This window comes from Protomyctophum parallelum (genome assembly GCF_964188405.1).
Source record: "Protomyctophum parallelum genome assembly, chromosome: 1".
In the NCBI taxonomy this organism is placed as follows: domain Eukaryota; kingdom Metazoa; phylum Chordata; class Actinopteri; order Myctophiformes; family Myctophidae; genus Protomyctophum; species Protomyctophum parallelum.
In genome coordinates, this window is record NC_139697.1 from 35,844,384 (window position 1) to 35,862,167 (window position 17,784).

Sequence of the window (17,784 nt, forward strand, 5' to 3'; positions counted from 1 at the left end):
AAATAAATTAGGGATGGCAGTTTTATTAAGATCAGCAGTGGTTGGCGTGAATTCTGAGATCCACGATTTTACATATTTTACGATATTTTATGTCATTTTGCAGGCAGCCACAGTTACTTACACACATATTATTCTAGGATTTAGCTTTAAAAAAGAAATCACACCCAGCTTTGTGTGTTTGTACCACAGAAATGATTTGATTGGCTGAGCACAGAATGTGATGTATGATGATGTATGATGATAAGAGCGCCCCTCACTTCACACAAGTGTGATTGTTAACCAGGGTCTAAACCAGGGGTCCCCAAACTACGGCCCGCGGGCCGTATACGGCCCGCCATGTCATTTTATGTGGCCCGCCTGCCTCAAGAAATAGCCAAAATATTTTATTTTATTTTTTCATTAGCACTGGATGAGAGCAAATAATTAGATTAATAAATTAAGTTTAATTTGTATTATTGCTCTTGTATTGCTATTGGAGACACTGGGGGGACACTGGGGGACACTCAGGGGGACACTGGGAGGCACTGGGGAGACACTGGGGAGGCACTGGGGAGACACAGGGGAGGCACTCAGGCGGATACTGGGGAGGCACTGGGAAGGCACTGGGGAGACACTGGGGAGGCACTCAGGGGGACACTGGGGAGGCACTGAGGGGACACTGGGGAGGCACTGGGGAGACACTGGGGAGGCACTGGGGAGACACTCAGGGGGACACTGGGAGACACTGGGGAGGCAGTGGGAGACACTGGGGAGGCAGTGGGGAGGCACTGGGGAGACACTGGGGATGCACTCAGGGGGACACTGGGGAGGCACTGGGGAGACACTCAGGGGGACACTGGGGAGGCACTGGGAAGGCACTGGGAAGGCACTGGGGAGACACTGGGGAGACACTCAGGGGGACACTGGGGAGGCAGTGGGGAGACACTGGGGAGGCAGTGGGGAGACACTGGGGATGCACTCAGGGGGACACTGGGGAGGCACTGGGGAGACACTCAGGGGGACACTGGGGAGGCACTGGGAAGGCACTGGGAAGGCACTGGGGAGACACTGGGGAGACACTCAGGGGGACACTGGGAGGCACTGGGGAACACTGGGGAGACACTGGGGAGACACTGGGGAGGCACTCAGGCAGACACTGGGGAGGCAATCAGGGGGACACTGTCATGCCATGTCATTTTATGTGGCCCGCCTGCCTCAAGCAATAGCCAAAATATTTTATTATTTTTTTTCATTAGCACTGGATGAGAGCAAATAATTAGATTAATAAATTAAGTTTAATTTGTATTATTGCTCTTGTATTGCTATTGAAGACACTGGGGGGACACTGGGGGACACTGGGCAGGCACTGGGGAGACACTGGGGAGACACTCAGGGGGACACTGGGAGGCACTGGGGAGACACTGGGGAGGCACTGGGGAGACACAGGGGAGGCACTCAGGCGGACACTGGGGAGGCACTGGGAAGGCACTGGGGAGGCACTGGGGAGACACTGGGGAGGCACTCAGGGGGACACTGGGGAGGCACTGAGGGGACACTGGGGAGGCACTGGGGAGACACTGGGGAGGCACTGGGGAGACACTCAGGGGGACACTGGGAGGCACTGGGGAGACACTGGGGAGGCACTGGGGAGACACTCAGGGGGACACTGGGAGGCACTGGGGAGACACTGGGGAGGCAGTGGGGAGACACTGGGGAGGCAGTGGGGAGACACTGGGGATGCACTCAGGGGGACACTGGGGAGGCACTGGGGAGACACTCAGGGGGACACTGGGGAGGCACTGGGCAGGCACTGGGGAGACACTGGGGAGACACTCAGGGGGACACTGGGAGGCACTGGGGAGACACTGGGGAGGCACTCAGGCAGACACTGGGGAGGCACTGGGGAGACACTGGGGAGGCACTCAGGGGGACACTGGGGAGGCACTGGGGAGACACTCAGGGGGACACTGGGGAGGCACTGGGAAGGCACTGGGGAGGCACTCGGGGGGGGGACACTGGGGAGACACTGGGGAGGCACTGGGGAGACACTGGGGAGGCACTCAGGGAGACACTGGGGAGGCACTCAGGGAGGCACTGGGGAGGCACTCAGGGAGACACTGGGGAGGCACTGGGGAGACACTGGGGAGGCACTGGGGAGGCACTGGGGAGACACTGGGGAGGCACTGGGGGGACACTGGGGGGACACTGGGGGGACACTCAGGGGGACACTGGGAGACACTGGGGAGGCACTGGGGAGACACTGGGGAAACACTCAGGGGGACACTGGGAGGCACTGGAGAGGCACTCAGGGAGGCACTGGAGAGGCACTCAGGGAGGCACTGGGGAGGCACTCAGGGGGACACTGGGAGGCACTGGGGAGGCACTGGGGAGACACTGGGGAGGTACTGGGGAGACACTGGGGAGGCACTCGGGGGGGACACTTGGGAGACACTGGGGAGGCACTGGGAGACATTGGGGAGGCACTCAGGGGGACACTGGGGAGGCACTTTGCAGACACTGGGCAGACACTGCAGGGCAGACACTGGGGTGGCACTTGGGGAGGCACTGGGGAGGTACTGGACATTTCATATCACACACACCATGATTCACTAGGCCCCTCAAAAACAAAACAGCTTGGCATGGCGCGATTTATTTCAAGCATGGCGCAGCGTCATGCCAACAACATTGTGCAGGAAACCCTGGCACTGCTGCATGTACAGTACATGCACTATGCAGCCCTGTAGTGCTGCATGTACAGTACGTGCACTGGTTATTAATATTTGGTTATGTGTGGCTTTCTGGAAAAAAATAAATGTTTACGTTTAGGCACCCCCTGCGATCGTCACACTTTTTCTGTTACAAACTGACCCCGGCCCCCATCAGAGAAGGGAGAAGTTATGTGGCCCTCACAGGAGAAGGTTTGGGGACCCCTGGTCTAAACAAACATTAAAAGTCCACAGACTTGGCTGCCACATGGCGTAATTTCGGAAAGCCATGCATTGGAGGGGCTAGCGCCTCTCAAAAACAATCTACCACTACTTACTTATTGTTGATCATCTCTACTAAAAAACACTTAACGCAGTGGTTCTCAAACCTTTGAATATCAATGAACCTCAGAAATCTGAGAATATACAAATGTGAGCTCGATCTCACCCAAACACAGTGAAATAACACGGATTGGCAATTCCGTACAGTACATACACTACTACAAAACCCCAAAATCAGTACATATTACACTACTACTGTTTTACCGTGGTGGAGGCATAGCTTTCACCCAATTATCTCAGTTGGGGCAAATGTGCTCCCCACAACATTATTTACGATCAGGTTGTAACTCAGATGGTGCTCAATCAAACGTTGCAACGTTCGCCACAGCAACTTGCTCGCTTTAGCTCGCTCGGTGGTGGCTCTCGTTGCTCAAGTTTGCTTGAGACAGCCCCTCTGTCGCGGTGTATGGGAATGATTTCAGTGTAATATGTATGGATTTGGGGCTTTGGTGAGATCAGGTTGAAAAATTTACACTCTCAGAGTTACGGACCTGTAAGGGTCTATTTGGAGCCCCCTCAAGGAATCCTGAGGGTCCCTAGAACCCACTTTAAGAACCACTGACCTAATGGACAAACAAATGATATGCGATATAACTTGTAAATGGGAAATGAAACTTGATCTACATATACAAGTATGAACTGAAGACTTAAATGTATTTTTTGGGGTTTTAGGACAAGATGGACCTTGACCCACAACAGGCGAAGCAAAATGGCGACGCACAGTACAATGGCCCTGTGGCCGGAATATTTCTGGAGAAAACAAAGGAGAAAATAACCATATACCAAGCAATGAAAAAACGTCTACTGAAGCCAGGAACAGCATTAGCTCTTCTTGAAGCACAAGCTGCAACAAAGTTCATCATTGACCCAGTGAAAAACCGAAAACTTACCATTGAAGACGCTGTTGAAGAAGGCATCATTGGACCTGAGATGAAAGAGAAACTCCAAGCAGCAGAAAGATCTGTCAGTGGCTATACAGACCCTTACACCAACCAAAAGATCTCTGTATTCCAAGCTATACAAAAAGATTTGGTCCCAAAGGATTATGGTCTTAGGCTGCTGGAAGCACAGATTTCTACACATGGCTTGTTTGACCCAATTGAACAGCAATACATTTCAATTGAATCTGCAATTGATAAGGGCTACTATCAAAAGGACTTGCTCAATGACCAGATGGAGGAGCTCAGAGTGTTCTATGACCCAAACTCACAAGACAATCTCAACTACCACAACCTTTTGCAGAAATGTATAGTGGAAGCTGAGACAGGCCTGCATCTGCTCCCAGTTCGCCCCACTTTCAAAGGCCTACGCAGAGGTGTTTCCTCCACCCAACTCCTGGAATCACACATCATTGACAAAGAAATATATGAGAATTTGCAGAAAGGGAAAACCACAACGCAGGACGTCATGCTGATGGAAACAGTGAAAGAATACCTTGAGGGCAAAGGCAGTATCTCCGGTGTAGCACTGCTCTCAACCAATGAGAGAATAAGTATATTTCAAGCCATGAAGCAAGGCATACTGATGCCTGGGACAGCACTGGTTCTGCTGGAAGCACAAGCTGCAACTGGATTCATGATAGACCCTGTTGGGAACAAAAAGTACAGCGTTGATGAAGCCATCAAAAACAAACTTGTCGGGCCAGCATATCATGCAAAATTGCAGGCTGCTGAGCGGGCAGTAACAGGGTACAAAGATCCATATTCAGGTGAAACCATCTCCCTGTTTCAAGCATTGTCAAAGGATCTCATCGTGAAGGAACATGGGATCCGTTTACTTGAGGCCCAAATCGCTACAGGGGGGATAATCGACCCAATCAATAGTCACAGACTTCCTGTAGAAGTGGCCTACAAGAGGGGTTACTTTGATGAACACATGAACACCATACTACAAGACTCAGGAGATGACACCAAAGGCTTCTTTGACCCAAACACAAAGGACAATCTTACCTATCTTCAGCTAATGGAAAGGTGTGTCATTGACCCTGCCACTGGGCTCTGCCTCCTCCCCCTCAATAAGTCAGACGAGCTGAATTCAGTCTTCATTGACTACAAAACTAAACTGGCTCTCAAAGACATGAAGGTGAAGGTGGCATGTGGAAAATACATGGGAATGACAGTATCTCTGTGGGAACTGCTGATGTCAGAATACTTTAATGAACAACAGAGGCAAGACATCATTCAGGAGTACAAAGAGAGGTCAGTCCCGATCAAGGAAATCATCAAAACAGTGCTGGAGATAATAGAGAAGTCTGTTAAAACTACTATGGTTGTCTTTGAAGGCATCAGGGAGACTGTGACCGCAAAGCAGCTGGTAGAGGCAGATATCATAAGTGAGGAGGTCCTGGAAGAGCTTAAAATGGGAAAGAAGACAGTGAAGGAGGTTGCTGATGATGACAATGTACACATGTACCTGCAAGGGAAAGACAGCATTGCAGGTATTCTACTTCCAAATTCTCAAGTAATGACAATCTACCAAGCCAGACAAAAGGGTAAGCTGATGCCAGGAACTGCTCTAATTCTACTGGAGGCCCAGGCAGCAACTGGTTTCATTATAGATCCCATTGGAAACAGACGATTTTCAGTTGATGAGGCTGTGAAGGCAAAGATTGTGGGGCCTGACATTTATCAAAAACTAATCTCAGCGGAGAGAGCAGTGACTGGCTACAAAGATCCGTTTGATGGCAAAATAATCTCTTTGTTCCAAGCCATGCAGAAAGAGCTCATCGTACATGATCATGGAATTCGCCTGTTGGAAGCACAGATTGCCACTGGTGGAATCATTGATCCTGTAAACAGCCATCGCATCCCTGTCCATGTGGCCTATGAGAGAGGATATTTTAACAAGGAGATGAACCAGATCCTACACGATCCAAGTGATGACACCAAAGGATTCTTTGACCCCAACACTCATGAGAACCTGACATACTTGCAACTCATGGCCAGATGCATTACAGACCCCAGCACTGGTCTGTGTCTACTGCCTCTCAAAGGCAAGAGCACCAAAATCAACATAAGTGATAACATCAAAGAGAGATTCAGAACTACTACAGTCATAGTCAAATATGGACGATTCAGCAGCAAACACACAACACTGTGGGATGTCATCAACTCAGAGTACCTTTCAGAGGTCAAAAGGCAGGAGTTATTCAAGCTCTATAAATCACAGAAAATCACAATTGAGGAAATCATTAGCATCACTTTGGACATCATTGAGAGCAAAGAGATTAAACAACAAGCTGAGCTGAACTTCAAGGGACTCAGAGGAGAGATATCTGTTGTTGATCTTTTGAACCTAGAAATTGTGGATGAAAAAACATACAAAAGTCTGATAGAAGGCAAACTGACAAGAAATGACGTGATGAAGATGGACAATGTAAGGACCTACTTGCAAGGAACAAGCTGTGTGGCTGGGGTGATTCTCCCTTCTTCAAAACAACAGCTAACCATCCATGAAGCACAGAAAAGGGGCATTCTAACACCCGGTACTGCCCTATGTCTACTAGAGGCACAAGCAGCCACAGGATTCATTGTCGACCCTTTGAGGAATGAAAAGTTTACAGTGGAGCAGGCTCTGAAAGAGAAGTTAATTTCCCCAATAATGTATGAAAAGCTCTTGTCAGCAGAAAAGGCAGTCACCGGTTACAGTGATCCATATAATGATAAAAAGATTTCAATTTTCCAAGCCTTGAAAAAGGACCTGATTGTGAAGGGCCATGCTATCCGTTTACTTGAGGCCCAGATTGCCACAGGTGGAATCATTGACCCCCTGAAGTGCCTTCACATACCACTAGAAGTTGCTTACAGGGAAGGATACTTTGATGCTGAAATCAATCAGATCCTGTCAGACCCTAGTGATGACACAAAGGGTTTTTTTTACCCAAAGACACAAGAAAATCTGACATACATGGAAATGCTGGGTCGATGCATAAAGGACCCGGAAACCAATCTGTTACTCCTGCCACTGGATGACGAGGCGGAAACTATGGACATGAAAGAGAAAGTATATACTGACACAGAAATAAAGCAAGAATTTGAAAAGACAATTGTGAGCATATCAGTGGGTCAATATTCAGGAAAATCTGTTTCACTTTGGGATTTGCTTCACTCTGGATACTTCACGGATGATCAGCGACTAAAGTTAATTGAGAAATACAGAACAAAGATTGAAACCATACACAGCATGACTGCAATTGTGATTACCACCATTACCAAGCTGGAGCAGAGTGAAGCCCTTAAAACAACAATGGGTCTGAGGAAACCAATCTCAACACAGCAACTTTTGGACTGTGAAATCATTGACATAAATACATTTAACAGTGTAGAGCAAGGGAAATTGACTCTTGAACAAGTAAGTCAGAGGGATTCTGTAAGAGCATACCTCAAGGGAACTGGAAGTGTTGCTGGAATTCTGATTCACCCATCTGGACAAGTAATGAACATCTATGATGCCAAAGAAAAAGGATTGCTGACACCTTGTACTGCACTGGTGTTACTTGAAGCCCAGGCAGCGACAGGATACATCATCGACCCTGTCAAAAACAAGCTCTACTCAGTTGATGAGGGAGCAAGAGAAAAAGTAGTCGGACCGGACATGCATGAGCCACTGCTCTCAGCTGAACGAGCTACCACAGGCTATGTGGATCCTTTCACAAATGCAAAAATCTCACTGTTTGAAGCTATGAGTAAAGGTCTAATTGAAAAAAGACATGGCACTCGCCTACTTGAAGCACAGTTAGCTACAGGAGGCATCATTGATCCTATTCTAGGACATAGGGTTCCCATTCACATTGCCAAGATAAAGGGTTATGTTAATGAAGAAATGAGAAAGGTTTTGACAGATTCCAATGATGACACAAACGGATACCTCGATCCAAACACCAAGGAAAGCCTCACTTACATGCAACTGATAAAGCATTGTGAGAAAGACCCAAAGACCGGTCTTCTACTTCTGCCCCTTTATGGAGAAGGATCACAGACCTTCCACACAGATGAGCAAACAGAGCTAACTTTCAAAAACGAAATGTTGGTTGTAAATGCAGGGAAGTTTAAAGGCAAGGAGGTGTCATTGTGGGAAGTGTTACTATCTCAATACATTTCAAAACAAAAACGGGAGCAGCTTCTACAACAATATAAGACAGGAGCTTTTAAACTACAAGAAATCATCGAGATAGTAACTGTGATCATTACTGAGATGACATCAAAAGAGAAGAAGTTTAAAGGGTTGAGGAAGCAGGTCTCAGCAAGTGAACTCTATGAATCAAAAATTATCTCAAAAGAGCTCTTCACACAGATTATAGAAGGTGAAGTAACTGATGAGAATATTAACGAAATGGAATCAATTCAGAAGTACCTTGGGGCCACCAACTGCATTGCAGGTGTAAGGGTTGAGTCAACAAAAAGGGTCATGAGCATCTATGAAGCAAAGTACAAAGGTATTCTGACACCAGGTACTTCTCTGGTTCTCCTGGAGGCCCAAGCTGCCACCGGCTTTATCATTGACCCAGTCAACAACGAGAAACTCTCAGTAGAAGAAGCTGCAGCAAAAGGGGTGGTTGGCAATGAGTGGAAAAGAAAACTGCTTTCTGCAGAAAGGGCAGTGACCGGATACAAAGATCCCTACACAGGAGACACCATCTCTCTGTTTCAGGCGTTAAAAAAGGATCTAATTGTGAAGGATCATGGCATCCGCCTCCTTGAAGCACAAATTGCCACAGGGGGCATCATTGATCCGGTGTACAGTCACCGAGTACCTGTTGAGGTGGCATACAAAAGAGGATATTTTGATGAGGAAATGAACCAGATTCTGCATGACCCTGATGATGACACCAAGGGCTTTTTTGATCCCAACACGCAAGAGAACCTCACCTATCTGCAGCTGGTTGAGAGATGCGTCAGAGATCCCATTACTGGCCTCAGCTTGCTGGTCATTGTCAAGAAGGGAGAGCTTTACTTCTTTGTTGACGAGGAAACCAAACTCCTTATGAAATCTACAACTACCACCAAAGCAGGTGGAAAATACCAAGGAAGGACTGTGTCTTTGTGGGATCTGTTTTACTCCAAATACATCACTGAGGAGAAGAGGAGAGAACTTGTGCAAAAGTACAAGTCTGGAACAATCACAATTGAACATTTCTTGGAGATCATTCTGACAATCGTTCAACAGCAGACCATGACAACCTCAGAAGTTTCAGTGGTCAAACAACAAAAGCCTGTGCCCAAATTAGAAAGCAGCACAACCAAAACCACTTTTAGTACCAGTACAACTACAGAGACAGCTCAAACTAGCTTCCATGGAATAAGGAAGGATGTGACTGCCCAGGAACTCCTTCAATCAAAAATCATTGATGAGCATCTCTACAAAGATCTCAATGCAGGAAAAATCACAGCGAGTGAAGTGAGTGAAATGGACTCAGTTCGCAAGTATCTAGAAGGAACCAACAGCATTGCAGGAGTGTATGTGCAGTCCACTCAACAGACCATGAGCATCTATGAAGCAAAGTCCAAAAGCCTTCTCACACCAGGTACTTCTCTGGTTCTCCTGGAAGCCCAAGCTGCCACCGGCTTCATCATCGATCCAGTCAAAAACAACAAACTCTCAGTGGAAGAAGCTGCAGCACAAGGCGTGATAGGCAATGAGTGGAAAAAGAAATTACTTTCTGCAGAGAGGGCAGTAACAGGGTATAAAGATCCCTACACAGGAGACACCATCTCCCTGTTTCAGGCCTTACAAAAGGATCTCATCGTCAAGGATCATGGCATCCGCCTCCTTGAAGCGCAAATTGCCACAGGGGGCATCATTGACCCAGTGCACAGCCATCGAGTACCTGTAGAAGTTGCTTATGAAAGGGGCTACTTTGATGAGGAAATGAACCAGATTCTGAATGACCCTGATGATGACACCAAGGGCTTTTTTGATCCCAACACGCAAGAGAACCTCACCTATCTGCAGCTGGTTGAGAGATGCGTCAGAGATCCCATTACTGGCCTCAGCTTGCTGGTCATTGTCAAGAAGGGAGAGCTTTACTTCTTTGTTGACGAGGAAACCAAACTCCTTATGAAATCTACAACTACCATCAAAGCAGGTGGGAAATACCAAGGAAGGACTGTGTCTTTGTGGGATCTGTTTTACTCCAAATACATCACTGAGGAGAAGAGGAGAGAACTTGTGCAAAAGTACAAGTCTGGAACAATCACAATTGAACATTTCTTGGAGATCATTCTGACAATCGTTCAACAGCAGACCATGACAACCTCAGAAGTTTCAGTGGTCAAACAACAAAAGCCTGTGCCCAAATTAGAAAGCAGCACAACCAAAACCACTTTTAGTACCAGTACAACTACAGAGACAGCTCAAACTAGCTTCCATGGAATAAGGAAGGATGTGACTGCCCAGGAACTCCTTCAATCAAAAATCATTGATGAGCATCTCTACAAAGATCTCAATGAAGGAAAAATCACAGCGAGTGAAGTGAGTGAAATGGACTCAGTTCGCAAGTATCTAGAAGGAACCAACAGCATTGCAGGAGTGTATGTGCAGTCCACTCAACAGACCATGAGCATCTATGAAGCAAAGTCCAAAAGCCTTCTCACACAAGGTACTTCTCTGGTTCTCCTGGAAGCCCAAGCTGCCACCGGCTTCATCATCGATCCAGTCAAAAACAACAAACTCTCAGTGGAAGAAGCTGCAGCACAAGGCGTGATAGGCAATGAGTGGAAAAAGAAATTACTTTCTGCAGAGAGGGCAGTAACAGGGTATAAAGATCCCTACACAGGAGACACCATCTCCCTGTTTCAGGCCTTACAAAAGGATCTCATCGTCAAGGATCATGGCATCCGCCTCCTTGAAGCGCAAATTGCCACAGGGGGCATCATTGACCCAGTGCACAGCCATCGAGTACCTGTAGAAGTTGCTTATGAAAGGGGCTACTTTGATGAGGAAATGAACCAGATTCTGAATGACCCTGATGATGACACCAAGGGCTTTTTTGATCCCAACACGCAAGAGAACCTCACCTATCTGCAGCTGGTTGAGAGATGCGTCAGAGATCCCATTACTGGCCTCAGCTTGCTGGTCATTGTCAAGAAGGGAGAGCTTTACTTCTTTGTTGACGAGGAAACCAAACTCCTTATGAAATCTACAACTACCACCAAAGCAGGTGGAAAATACCAAGGAAGGACTGTGTCTTTGTGGGATCTGTTTTACTCCAAATACATCACTGAGGAGAAGAGGAGAGAACTTGTGCAAAAGTACAAGTCTGGAACAATCACAATTGAACATTTCTTGGAGATCATTCTGACAATCGTTCAACAGCAGACCATGACAACCTCAGAAGTTTCAGTGGTCAAACAACAAAAGCCTGTGCCCAAATTAGAAAGCAGCACAACCAAAACCACTTTTAGTACCAGTACAACTACAGAGACAGCTCAAACTAGCTTCCATGGAATAAGGAAGGATGTGACTGCCCAGGAACTCCTTCAATCAAAAATCATTGATGAGCATCTCTACAAAGATCTCAATGCAGGAAAAATCACAGCGAGTGAAGTGAGTGAAATGGACTCAGTTCGCAAGTATCTAGAAGGAACCAACAGCATTGCAGGAGTGTATGTGCAGTCCACTCAACAGACCATGAGCATCTATGAAGCAAAGTCCAAAAGCCTTCTCACACCAGGTACTTCTCTGGTTCTCCTGGAAGCCCAAGCTGCCACCGGCTTCATCATCGATCCAGTCAAAAACAACAAACTCTCAGTGGAAGAAGCTGCAGCACAAGGCGTGATAGGCAATGAGTGGAAAAAGAAATTACTTTCTGCAGAGAGGGCAGTAACAGGGTATAAAGATCCCTACACAGGAGACACCATCTCCCTGTTTCAGGCCTTACAAAAGGATCTCATCGTCAAGGATCATGGCATCCGCCTCCTTGAAGCGCAAATTGCCACAGGGGGCATCATTGACCCAGTGCACAGCCATCGAGTACCTGTAGAAGTTGCTTATGAAAGGGGCTACTTTGATGAGGAAATGAACCAGATTCTGAATGACCCTGATGATGACACCAAGGGCTTTTTTGATCCCAACACGCAAGAGAACCTCACCTATCTGCAGCTGGTTGAGAGATGCGTCAGAGATCCCATTACTGGCCTCAGCTTGCTGGTCATTGTCAAGAAGGGAGAGCTTTACTTCTTTGTTGACGAGGAAACCAAACTCCTTATGAAATCTACAACTACCATCAAAGCAGGTGGGAAATACCAAGGAAGGACTGTGTCTTTGTGGGATCTGTTTTACTCCAAATACATCACTGAGGAGAAGAGGAGAGAACTTGTGCAAAAGTACAAGTCTGGAACAATCACAATTGAACATTTCTTGGAGATCATTCTGACAATCGTTCAACAGCAGACCATGACAACCTCAGAAGTTTCAGTGGTCAAACAACAAAAGCCTGTGCCCAAATTAGAAAGCAGCACAACCAAAACCACTTTTAGTACCAGTACAAATACAGAGACAGCTCAAACTAGCTTCCATGGAATAAGGAAGGATGTGACTGCCCAGGAACTCCTTCAATCAAAAATCATTGATGAGCATCTCTACAAAGATCTCAATGCAGGAAAAATCACAGCGAGTGAAGTGAGTGAAATGGACTCAGTTCGCAAGTATCTAGAAGGAACCAACAGCATTGCAGGAGTGTATGTGCAGTCCACTCAACAGACCATGAGCATCTATGAAGCAAAGTCCAAAAGCCTTCTCACACAAGGTACTTCTCTGGTTCTCCTGGAAGCCCAAGCTGCCACCGGCTTCATCATCGATCCAGTCAAAAACAACAAACTCTCAGTGGAAGAAGCTGCAGCACAAGGCGTGATAGGCAATGAGTGGAAAAAGAAATTACTTTCTGCAGAGAGGGCAGTAACAGGGTATAAAGATCCCTACACAGGAGACACCATCTCCCTGTTTCAGGCCTTACAAAAGGATCTCATCGTCAAGGATCATGGCATCCGCCTCCTTGAAGCGCAAATTGCCACAGGGGGCATCATTGACCCAGTGCACAGCCATCGAGTACCTGTAGAAGTTGCTTATGAAAGGGGCTACTTTGATGAGAAAATGAACCAGATTCTGAATGACCCTGATGATGACACCAAGGGCTTTTTTGATCCCAACACGCAAGAGAACCTCACCTATCTGCAGCTGGTTGAGAGATGCGTCAGAGATCCCATTACTGGCCTCAGCTTGCTGGTCATTGTCAAGAAGGGAGAGCTTTACTTCTTTGTTGACGAGGAAACCAAACTCCTTATGAAATCTACAACTACCATCAAAGCAGGTGGGAAATACCAAGGAAGGACTGTGTCTTTGTGGGATCTGTTTTACTCCAAATACATCACTGAGGAGAAGAGGAGAGAACTTGTGCAAAAGTACAAGTCTGGAACAATCACAATTGAACATTTCTTGGAGATCATTCTGACAATCGTTCAACAGCAGACCATGACAACCTCAGAAGTTTCAGTGGTCAAACAACAAAAGCCTGTGCCCAAATTAGAAAGCAGCACAACCAAAACCACTTTTAGTACCAGTACAACTACAGAGACAGCTCAAACTAGCTTCCATGGAATAAGGAAGGATGTGACTGCCCAGGAACTCCTTCAATCAAAAATCATTGATGAGCATCTCTACAAAGATCTCAATGCAGGAAAAATCACAGCGAGTGAAGTGAGTGAAATGGACTCAGTTCGCAAGTATCTAGAAGGAACCAACAGCATTGCAGGAGTGTATGTGCAGTCCACTCAACAGACCATGAGCATCTATGAAGCAAAGTCCAAAAGCCTTCTCACACCAGGTACTTCTCTGGTTCTCCTGGAAGCCCAAGCTGCCACCGGCTTCATCATCGATCCAGTCAAAAACAACAAACTCTCAGTGGAAGAAGCTGCAGCACAAGGCGTGATAGGCAATGAGTGGAAAAAGAAATTACTTTCTGCAGAGAGGGCAGTAACAGGGTATAAAGATCCCTACACAGGAGACACCATCTCCCTGTTTCAGGCCTTACAAAAGGATCTCATCGTCAAGGATCATGGCATCCGCCTCCTTGAAGCGCAAATTGCCACAGGGGGCATCATTGACCCAGTGCACAGCCATCGAGTACCTGTAGAAGTTGCTTATGAAAGGGGCTACTTTGATGAGGAAATGAACCAGATTCTGAATGACCCTGATGATGACACCAAGGGCTTTTTTGATCCCAACACGCAAGAGAACCTCACCTATCTGCAGCTGGTTGAGAGATGCGTCAGAGATCCCATTACTGGCCTCAGCTTGCTGGTCATTGTCAAGAAGGGAGAGCTTTACTTCTTTGTTGACGAGGAAACCAAACTCCTTATGAAATCTACAACTACCATCAAAGCAGGTGGGAAATACCAAGGAAGGACTGTGTCTTTGTGGGATCTGTTTTACTCCAAATACATCACTGAGGAGAAGAGGAGAGAACTTGTGCAAAAGTACAAGTCTGGAACAATCACAATTGAACATTTCTTGGAGATCATTCTGACAATCGTTCAACAGCAGACCATGACAACCTCAGAAGTTTCAGTGGTCAAACAACAAAAGCCTGTGCCCAAATTAGAAAGCAGCACAACCAAAACCACTTTTAGTACCAGTACAACTACAGAGACAGCTCAAACTAGCTTCCATGGAATAAGGAAGGATGTGACTGCCCAGGAACTCCTTCAATCAAAAATCATTGATGAGCATCTCTACAAAGATCTCAATGCAGGAAAAATCACAGCGAGTGAAGTGAGTGAAATGGACTCAGTTCGCAAGTATCTAGAAGGAACCAACAGCATTGCAGGAGTGTATGTGCAGTCCACTCAACAGACCATGAGCATCTATGAAGCAAAGTCCAAAAGCCTTCTCACACCAGGTACTTCTCTGGTTCTCCTGGAAGCCCAAGCTGCCACCGGCTTCATCATCGATCCAGTCAAAAACAACAAACTCTCAGTGGAAGAAGCTGCAGCACAAGGCGTGATAGGCAATGAGTGGAAAAAGAAATTACTTTCTGCAGAGAGGGCAGTAACAGGGTATAAAGATCCCTACACAGGAGACACCATCTCCCTGTTTCAGGCCTTACAAAAGGATCTCATCGTCAAGGATCATGGCATCCGCCTCCTTGAAGCGCAAATTGCCACAGGGGGCATCATTGACCCAGTGCACAGCCATCGAGTACCTGTAGAAGTTGCTTATGAAAGGGGCTACTTTGATGAGGAAATGAACCAGATTCTGAATGACCCTGATGATGACACCAAGGGCTTTTTTGATCCCAACACGCAAGAGAACCTCACCTATCTGCAGCTGGTTGAGAGATGCGTCAGAGATCCCATTACTGGCCTCAGCTTGCTGGTCATTGTCAAGAAGGGAGAGCTTTACTTCTTTGTTGACGAGGAAACCAAACTCCTTATGAAATCTACAACTACCATCAAAGCAGGTGGGAAATACCAAGGAAGGACTGTGTCTTTGTGGGATCTGTTTTACTCCAAATACATCACTGAGGAGAAGAGGAGAGAACTTGTGCAAAAGTACAAGTCTGGAACAATCACAATTGAACATTTCTTGGAGATCATTCTGACAATCGTTCAACAGCAGACCATGACAACCTCAGAAGTTTCAGTGGTCAAACAACAAAAGCCTGTGCCCAAATTAGAAAGCAGCACAACCAAAACCACTTTTAGTACCAGTACAACTACAGAGACAGCTCAAACTAGCTTCCATGGAATAAGGAAGGATGTGACTGCCCAGGAACTCCTTCAATCAAAAATCATTGATGAGCATCTCTACAAAGATCTCAATGCAGGAAAAATCACAGCGAGTGAAGTGAGTGAAATGGACTCAGTTCGCAAGTATCTAGAAGGAACCAACAGCATTGCAGGAGTGTATGTGCAGTCCACTCAACAGACCATGAGCATCTATGAAGCAAAGTCCAAAAGCCTTCTCACACCAGGTACTTCTCTGGTTCTCCTGGAAGCCCAAGCTGCCACCGGCTTCATCATCGATCCAGTCAAAAACAACAAACTCTCAGTGGAAGAAGCTGCAGCACAAGGCGTGATAGGCAATGAGTGGAAAAATAAATTACTTTCTGCAGAGAGGGCAGTAACAGGGTATAAAGATCCCTACACAGGAGACACCATCTCCCTGTTTCAGGCCTTACAAAAGGGTCTCATTGTCAAGGTTCATGGCATCCGCCTCCTTGAAGCGCAAATTGCCACAGGGGGCATCATTGACCCAGTGCACAGCCATCGAGTACCTGTAGAAGTTGCTTATGAAAGGGGCTACTTTGATGAGGAAATGAGCCAGATTCTGAATGACCCTGATGATGACACCAAGGGCTTTTTTGATCCCAACACGCAAGAGAACCTCACCTATCTGCAGCTGGTTGAGAGATGCGTCAGAGATCCCATTACAGGCCTCAGCTTGCTTGTCATTGTCAAGAAGGGAGAGTTTTACTTCTTCATTGATGAGGAAACCAAACACATTATGAAATCTACAGATCTACAATATACAATACAAGGACAGATTGTGTCACTGTGGGATCTGTTTTACTCCAAATACGTCACTGAGGAGAAGAGGAGAGAACTTGTACAACAGTACAAGTCTCGGGCCATCACAGTTCAAGACTTCTTGGAGATCATACTGACAATCATTGAGCAGAAAACCATGACAACCTCACCTGTAACCAAATATTAACACAACAAAATAAGATCCTGAATTATTCAAATTATGTCACCTAGGGCTATTTTATCCCAACACACAAGAGAACCAACCTGCAGTTGCTGGAAACATACAGAGATCATGTGAATGGCCTCTCCTTATTTCAACAGAGTTGAACACAAACTATTTTAATACATTTAATACAAATACTTTTAATCTGTCAATGTATCTGCTTTCTATGTCGGACCAAAGTATGCCTCCCGGTTATTAGTAGTAGAGATCTTATATAATAACATGCAAATAAATGTCTTTTTTTTTTTCACTCTTTCAGAATAAGTGGAATACATTTTATATTCATCTAACATATTTTCATCTTTTGAAGTTAGTCATAAAAAACATATTTTGAAGTTAGTCTCATACAATGTATATTGTGTCAACAAATATATTTCACCTTCAACTCATGTTAAAAAATAAATGCAAAAAGTACAATCTAAATCAATCTGGTTTGTGTTTTATTTGAAAGCATTGACTAGAATTTCAATCTAATACATATTTCAATATAAAGCAGTAAGTGATTTTGGTTGCAAAGGTTTGGTTGTACTGTAAATGTTAATTGTAAGTGTAAATAGCTCTATATTCTGATAGTAGACATACTTAAAATGAGTCTCCATGTCTCTCCAGCTCTTTATTAAACAGAATGCATTTTCCGGTCAGATACCAATTTTATTCAATCAGGATAGAGTATTTAGGATACAGATTAAACAAGTGAAATTGGAAACAAAGAAATAAACAGACAAAATGTATCTCTTAACACTATAACAATGAAGGTGATCAGAAGTAATAATAAATCACTTACTTACCACACCTTTAATCATGTTCTATAAAAATATAATATAGAGCAGTGATTCTCAACCTGTGGTACTTTGTATGTACCACTGGTGGTAGTTGAGAGACCCCCTCTGGTGGTACGCAGAGGAGTCGCCCCAAAGAAAAAAAGACAATGTGGAATGAAATATTGATATTACTACAGGTGGTTTTTGACCAAGCAATTGTTTGAAACAGTTTCTCCAGCTGTGCTGAAATG

At 45.7% G+C, this 17,784-nt stretch overlaps 1 protein-coding gene across 1 annotated transcript in view; it reads left to right on the forward strand.

The window, feature by feature from the left end:
• The window catches only part of eppk1 (epiplakin 1), a 20,986-nt gene extending 3,977 nt beyond the window's left edge, over positions 1-17,009 (forward strand). The window contains exon 2 of the mRNA XM_083789516.1: positions 3,699-17,009. Coding sequence (XP_083645642.1) covers positions 3,705-16,736 — 13,032 coding nt within the window. The 5' untranslated portion in view covers positions 3,699-3,704 and the 3' untranslated portion in view covers positions 16,737-17,009. The remainder of the gene's footprint in view (positions 1-3,698) is intronic.
• The last annotated feature ends 775 nt before the right edge of the window (positions 17,010-17,784 follow it).